The sequence below is a fragment of the Electrona antarctica genome (assembly GCF_951216825.1).
Source record: "Electrona antarctica genome assembly, chromosome: 10".
Taxonomy (NCBI): Eukaryota; Metazoa; Chordata; class Actinopteri; order Myctophiformes; family Myctophidae; genus Electrona; species Electrona antarctica.
The window spans coordinates 39,518,419-39,526,488 of NC_136791.1; the positions used below are offsets into that span (position 1 = coordinate 39,518,419).

General features: G+C 42.0%; 1 protein-coding gene across 1 annotated transcript in view; it reads left to right on the forward strand.

Moving 5' to 3' along the window:
* Positions 1-3,298, forward strand: part of kcnq5a (potassium voltage-gated channel, KQT-like subfamily, member 5a) — a gene marked incomplete at its 5' end in the record, with an annotated part of 137,855 nt that extends 134,557 nt beyond the window's left edge. Inside the window, one exon of the mRNA XM_079513297.1 lies at positions 11-3,298. Within this exon, the coding sequence (XP_079369423.1) occupies positions 11-1,114 (1,104 nt within the window). The 3' untranslated portion in view covers positions 1,115-3,298. The remainder of the gene's footprint in view (positions 1-10) is intronic.
* Between the last annotated feature and the right edge of the window lie 4,772 nt (positions 3,299-8,070).

Consider the following 8,070-nt stretch of genomic DNA (forward strand, 5'->3'; position numbering starts at 1 on the left):
TCTTCTTCAGGTAACTTCAATAGAGTCAAAGTTGGACTCTTTGCTGGACGTATATCGCCAAGTCCTCCAGAAAGGCCCCTCAGCTCTCACTCTGTCCAGCTTACCTCTGTTTGAGTATGATAACCACCACCAACACAACTCTGACTACCAGACCTCCTGCCAACGAGGTGAGTCCATGGGGGGCGGAGGCAATGGTACTAAACTCCCCAGGGGGCTGCGTCTCATCCTGGCTCCCACCGACGATGACCTCCCCCCAGATTCTGCGCCCCCATCCTACCCTCCCTCCACGGCTTCCCTCACCCCATCACCCCTCCTCCCGCCCGATAGCCCGTACCCCACCCTGACAACTCCCAATAGCACTTCCAAGAGAGCTCACTTCCCCGACTTCCCTCCCCCACCCCCGTCCACGGTAGGGTTCACCCTCCAGTTGCCGCCACCGATGCACCCTGGGCGTCCTCATCGCCCTGCCTCGAACCCTGGCCTAGAGGATGCCAGGGCCGACGATGACGAAATGGAGGAGGAGCGAGCCCTCTGCCCCTCCGTGGTGCTGGAGTCCAACGTTGATGACGACCAGGAATCGGGTGTCACTGAGATGAACCCTGCTCCAGGAACGGTGCAGCTGAGGGGAAGGGGGACACCTGACCTGAAAGACAAGAGTATGTGGCGGAGGCATCTGAGCCTGGAAGTCAACCCCATGCTGTTGCTCCCCTCAAGTCCAGACCAGAGTCCCTCGGACTGGGGATGCAATCGAGGTAAATCGCTTTCGGCGCACAACGTCAGCCTGCCTTCACCCGCCGATGTCCCGACCCTGTCCTCTGCACTCAGTAACAGTAGCAGTAGCCAGGGCAGCGTCGGCCCCCGTGGCAACGCTGACGATGACATCAGCAACTGGGGCGAGACGGAACTCTTCATCGGCGAGTGCAAGCTGGGACCATCGGACGAGCATTTCAGCTTCCTGAGCCAGGGAGCCAACTTCCTGTCTCTTCCCTCAGAGCCCGCCACCAGCCCCTCAGACCTCCTGCGGACAGAGGAAGAGGGGTCCACAAGCAGTCACCCCTCTGCTGTAGGCAGTGTGGAGTCCCTCAGTCAACCTCCACACATTGAGTTGACATAGCCCTCTAAAATACACATGCAGGTACACATTCTCACATGCATGCATGCATGCACGCACGCACACACACACACACACACACACACACACACACACACACACACACACACATACTCATACTTTTGAAAACACGCACATTCATGCAAACAGTTACCAACCACAATCCATGACTCTCTGTAAAGGACCTGCAGGACAGTCCCAGTCAAGACTGTGACACAAAATGACTTGGATTATTACAAGTTTTCAGAGACATCCTTCACTTGAACATTGAAAAGTTTTGCTCAGATAAATCGATGTCTGTTATCACCAAGACACTATCATACATATCATTGCATGGACAAGAGAGAGAGAGAGAGGGAAGAAGAAGAATATTGCATGAGACCTGATTGAAGGGTGATGGAAGAAGAACAGAAAAAAAGCCAAAAGTTCTAACCCTCGCCATGCAACAGTCGCTAGAATGTTGTTTGACCAGGGAAACTGTGTCTGTTTTGATTTATACTTATACGCCTGTGTCGTGCACCAAAACATAGCAGATCAACAAGCACACAATGCATCGCGCTGCTATGTTCAGTTTGTGACACTGGTTCACGACAAATTATAAATGAGGCTTCAGTTGATGTTGGCTACACTCACCTAGTTACCTCGTTCATCAACACACAACAATCACACACCTGCGTTGGTACATGGCAGTTCATCCAACTGTCAGCTAGCCCGTCGGCTATTGGACAGTAGCACATGTGATTGCTAGTAGCTTTAATGCAGAGTGAATGCAGCGTTCCAGAAGGCATTTTGTACGGCAAGCATGAAACACACGCATGCCTAAGTGTGTTGCAGTATTTTGAGTTGAGTCAAAAGCAATCAAAGAATTGGCAGTGGCCACGCTGAATGTCTTTCTGCATGTAACCTCCAACACTCTAGGTGGTGATTTGGAGGTATGAACTATGAACAAAACCCGCCCTAATGAACATTATTATTATCTAATTAAAGTTCATTGAATATTAATTTAATTCATCCTTCTGTGTTTAAAAAAAAAGACAAACCCTATCTATTTATTGGGTGCTATACGGGTTGAGTGCATTAAGCAAGTAAGGCTAATGGACTGATATCTTTCACTGCTTGCGTAACACGACACATCCAGTTTGGGACTATATAAAGCCTAACGGCTGTAATGCTTCTGCTAATTGTGTCCAATCCATCCATGTCATTAATGCTTTTTCCCCTATCACAAATTGTTCGTAAGTAGTAACAATAAACCATGACAGACACTTTGGCAGAAGTGTCAAAACGGTTGCAGTAAAACATGTAAAAAGGCACCAGAAGATCACACTCCCAACTTTGTTCCAGCTCTGAAGCAGGATTTCTGGGTGTGCCTTGCACTGGGTGACTGAGCTGTAACCTGTGATATGAAGGATGTCAGCCCACAAGGCTTATATTGTGGGAAATGGTCCAATGTGTTACAGTATGTGCACAGGAAGTTCAGAAGGAAACAGAAAAGAAAAGTAAGAGGAGTATTATCCTCCCCAAATTGCAAATATGACTACACAAACTGTTGCAGTCTCTTTAAGCAATTATGCAAAGGCTCAACATTTTATAATCCATATGAAATCCATTAACTTTGCATATTATAATAGTTACGATCAGCTCACCAAAGGGTTTAACCATGGAGATGTTAGTTTTGTACATGCACTTTCACTAGGTGGCTACAGTGTTCAACCATTGGGGGGGAGAAGAGAGTTTTTTTTAATGTAACTGTCCCATCTTTTAGTGTCAATTACCTGGTCAGGATTTTGGAAGCATACTACCTCCTCCACCACTAGCTAGCAGAGGAGATATACACTGACACCACTGCGCGTAATCAGCGCCTCAAACTGTGACTCCGCCCACCACCGGGGGAAGTTGTGATTTGCGCTCGTTCACTGCAATGCAATTTGCGGCATTTTCAAAACAATATTGAGCAGAGTAGCGATTATCAAACGTATTTGCAATGCCATACGTTGAAAAATCTGTTGCCCGTGGACAAGGCACGCTACCTCCGCAAGTTAGATAGCATCGGCATAGATGTTTGTCCGTATGTGATTAAGGATTGGACCAAGTTGCATTGGCAGCCATAGAAAATTCTTACCCCAGGCTAAAACCGGATGTGACGTTTTTGGGCGTTCCTGTCTTATGTGGTGTCAGTGTATAGAGCATAGCAGTGGGTGTGGTTTTCTGGACCCACTGAAAACTCTCCAATTCATTTTTCCAATATAGAGATTTACAAAAATATTTATATCAATTATTTTAAGCCTAGAATCAAGCCATCCAGGATCCTGGTGATTCATGACCATAAAACATTTGATTCGGTGAAAAATAATAATGGAATCATTAATTAATTACATGATATACTACATTTAATAAATGCCCTTTGTTTATCGTTTTTCCATTTTCATTTTTTTCACAGAATCAAAGGTTTTATGGTCATGACTTACCAGGATCCTGGATGGCTTGATTCTAGGCTTAGAATAATTGATATAAATATTTGTGTAACTTTCTATGGGAAAAATGAATGGCAGATTCTGTGGGTCCAGAAATCCACGTCCACTGCTATGCTCTATAGCCCATATAGCAATGAACAAAGTAGTTTAATGTTATCAACATGGAAGGTTACAGTGTTTGTTTTTCATGTAAAAGCAACAGGTCTGTTGCATGTTGTGAATGCCATCATGTGAATATTGTCACCTACAGTAACTTGAACACAGACAGCTGCTCCTGAAATATGCCAAACTGTGTCAACCATTTTATTTTGATTTTCCAGCACATTGTTGTGCTTGAGGCTTTCATGGTCTTAAAATGTATTGTAATGTGTTCAAATGAAAGTAGAAACAAATCCACTGAATTTATGTTCTTTTTTATTTTTAAAGGTGAATAACTGCGTTGCTTAACATGCTAGTATAGAGTATAACATGCATTATTGTTTAACAAATCACAATAAATCATAGATTGATTTTGTTATATCCCATGCACAAGCAGTGCTGATGATACATTTTTAACATTATTAACAGATGTTTTGGTGACGAATTCGAGGAACCTGTCAATCTGTAATTGTGAAATGGTGTTTCCAAATGGAATCAGCATTTGGCTAAACATGCAAAGGAAATGACATAGACCCACCAAGGCCATTAATTACCATCAATCAATCCACAAAATCACTATACACTGTAAATTCCTCAGTGTTAGTTTATCGGTTTAACTGTACAAATGTTACCAAATGGGTACATTCCGAGTTAAATGAACATTAAGGATTTACAGTGTAGGCCTACTGTGGGTGAAGACCATGGTGTAGAAGTGCTGCTGCGTCTTTGTGGTGATCATCACATACAGTACAGGTGCTCTTTGAATACATCAGGTGTACTGTGTTTATTCCATCTTGTGAAGAGCTCATTGTATGTCTGGAATAATATGGTCTCAATTGAATACATGTAAGTCTTCTTCAAAACGATCCAAAGCACTCTTGTGCAAGCTTTAAAATGCATTTATTTTACAAAGCAATATGGTATCTATACAATATTATAGATTTATAAATACATCATATTTATAAATTGAATAAATGGAAAGGAAGCGTCAACCCTGACTTGGCGCGTCACAACCTGTTGCGAGCTTGTAGAGTTTTTGCAGAATATTTGCCTATTATGACATTAGGCATGCATTAGGACGCTAAGTTGCATGTGGTTAAGATAAGTCAAGACTAATATAGACTTGTCTTGGACACATAAATGATCTGCTGTTAAAAATGTCAATGATATACTGTAGCATACATACTACAAACAGACTGTCAACCAATTGCACACTGCCCCATTGAACAGAACACCTGTAGTTGACCTAATGTGCATTAAGATGTACATACAATAATTGTAGTTGACATAACGTGCATTAAGATGTACATACAATAATTGTAAAATGGACATGTGTCCAGTTCAAATAAAAAGCATATATTTATATATCTTTCTTTTCTTTTCTTTTTCTTTTTCTTTTTTTTTTTTTTTTTTACATAAGGTTAAACATTCTCTCTTCTTACCTTCCATTCATTGCTCTTCCTTCTGTTGAGGATACATCACTTCCTTGATACATTATTAGAGAAGCATACGCCACACAACTTATTACTAGTGTACACAATATTGTAGGTGTGTAAGCTATACTGCTGACAATGATGACCCCGATGAGGACCTCGTCACAGCTAGGTCATTTTAAATACATATATTGACAGACTCAAATAAACCTATAGTGTGCCTTGGATTGTTTTGAAAGAGATTTTACAGACCATAATTCCACCATAATACACCCCTTCACAAGATTGAATAATCACTATGCTGTGTCTTTGAAAATTAATTATTGCAAAAAGATCTATTATATTTTTGTCACTATTTAAACTAAAGGCCAGAGTTAGGTATACAGGATGTAGGCTGTAAATTGCTTACTTGTGCCTTTCTTGCAATTAAAGAAAGAAGTGTTTTTTTCCCCCATTGAGCTGACCTGGAATTCTGAGGAAAAGGTACTTTAATTTATATTGTAAATCCTCAGAATGAATTTAACACTGCAAATGTACAAATGGAATCAAATGGCTTGATTTGTATTTTGTACACAGAGTTAGATTACTGCTAAGGACTTTACAGTGCACCCTTTAGTTTGAGTTCACTCTCATTGCTTTGGCCACAGACTTTGTATGGCTATACGTACTTATATAGCTTACTGTATGTTGCCGTTTTTCTCTCTGCTCCTACAATAATTTATTACACAACGGGCCTTAATGTTAACGTTCTTATTTACTTCAGATTAATTTATTAAAGTGCACATATGTTCTCTGGATGAGAAATGCAAAAATAATTGTATTATTCATCAATAAACTATAACAAAACTAAATTGTCTTGTCTTCTACCGTCATTCTCATTATTCCAACTACTGTAACCTTCAACTATGTCCTCTTATGTGCTATTGAGCCAAACATTGTTCCTTCAAGCCTTATGAGGGGAGAGAGGGTCCCCAGGCTATATAGGGCATAGCAGTTCTGGTGCCACAGATTTCTTAAAATATTTATATTAATTTAAGCCTGGAACCAAGCCGTCGAGCCTCTGTCAAAAATATTACAATTTTGTTTTTGTTTTTCTATTATTTATGACACAATTTTCACCCGGTGCCGCCCTAAAGTAAACTGTAATCCTGGGCACTACGCTCCTTCTGCCAACCTGGGGAGAGCCCCGAACTGAGCTCATGCTTCCTTCAATGCATGAGCATAGCCGCTTCTTATAGGAGTTTCCCCAGTAGGACGTATAGCGTGTGGAAGGAACACCTTATTCCAACCATTCCAAACTGTTCCTAATTTAGCTGGGGCCTCAGGGGGTCGCCAATTTATTTTGAGGGGGTCCCCAATTATTTTCTTGTGTACTTTTTTTTTTTTTTTGCAACTGGGAAATGGAAATTAAGAGTTTACATAGTACACATAGTAAGTACATACATAACCTTTCCTTAATGATTAGATCTGGTTTCAGTATTAATTTATGATATACTTTCTCTATTATTAAGGTTATTTTTTTATCAGTTTGTATTAGGGGTGGGGTCGTGGGGAAGGGGGTCGCGACTCGCGAGACATGTCCAGGAGTCCCTGGAAATGCGTTGAGAACCCCTAGCTGCTCTATACCAGTGATTCTCTTTTTTAAGTGGTGCAACCACTTCCTTAAGTGAGTATATGTGTGGGTGCCTGCCTGCCTGGCTGGCTGCCTGGGTATGTGTGAGAGCACGAAAACAGCATGGTTGTTTTTCACCACCTGTGCGCAACCTAACACACACACAAACACACACACGCACATATTAACTGTATATATGGTGATTTCAGGTGTGCCAGTACAGTACAGTGACAGTACAGTACAGTACAGTACAGTGTACAGTAGAGGGACCCACACACGGTAACTCTGTCATTTCTCAACCGTTTCGGACGCGGGGCAGCTCGCCGGAATCGGGCTGGCACCCTGGGTGCGTTCCTGTGGGTCTGGAACTCCCCCCCCCCCCCCCCCCCCGGGGACCCCCACACGGAGTTGCACCACTTACTTCACGGGTGTGATTTTTTTTCTTCAAAAACCCACATTTAATATGCATAGCCTATAGGCCATGGACCCCACCTAACTCTGAGGCCCTTTTTCTTTTCTTTCGTTTTTGGCCCTTTTTCCACACCGGTTCAGTTCTTTTTGGTTCCATGAGCCAGAGCTCCAAAATTGGAATGTTAATTATGAATTGAGTGGGCAAAACGATAGCCTACCTATAATAAATTGTTATCGCCATGAAACTTCCCCATTTGAGTACTTACACAAAGAAAATTATTTATTGTATTACAAATCTTAAAAAATGAAATATGCAAATTAGGCATTATATAGGAAAATCTATTCTGAACTGAACCAGTTCCCAACCGGTGGAAATGGGTCTCAGTGTACAAATGGTGCCATTTGTGATTTTGTTCACTCTCAGAGTTACCAACCTTTAGCTGGGTTCCTCCATGGAACACCCGCAAGGACCCCTCTTTGAGAACCGTACAGGCGGACCCCATTTTGAGAACCAGAACCACACTGCTCTAAAAAACTGTATCTCTCAGAGATACAGTAAAAATAAAAAATTACCACTCATTTACGATTAGCCTACGCAGATAGAGATATTGTATCTCTAATACTGTATCTCTGTCTGCATAAATAAGTATAACCTCGGGAACCCAAGCATTATTGGTTTCAAGAGAAAGAGAACATAATATATTGTGACTTGTGAGTGGTGTGTTGGCTGTATCTCTATCTGCATAAAGACAATTGATTATCACTCACTGTCACTCTGTCAGTCAGTCATCATCGAGTGAGTCATCATCGAGTGATGACTGACAGAGTCAGAGTGGTGTGTTGTTTGTTTCTATTTACTGTATCTCTATCTGCCCAATTGTTGCTCGGCAT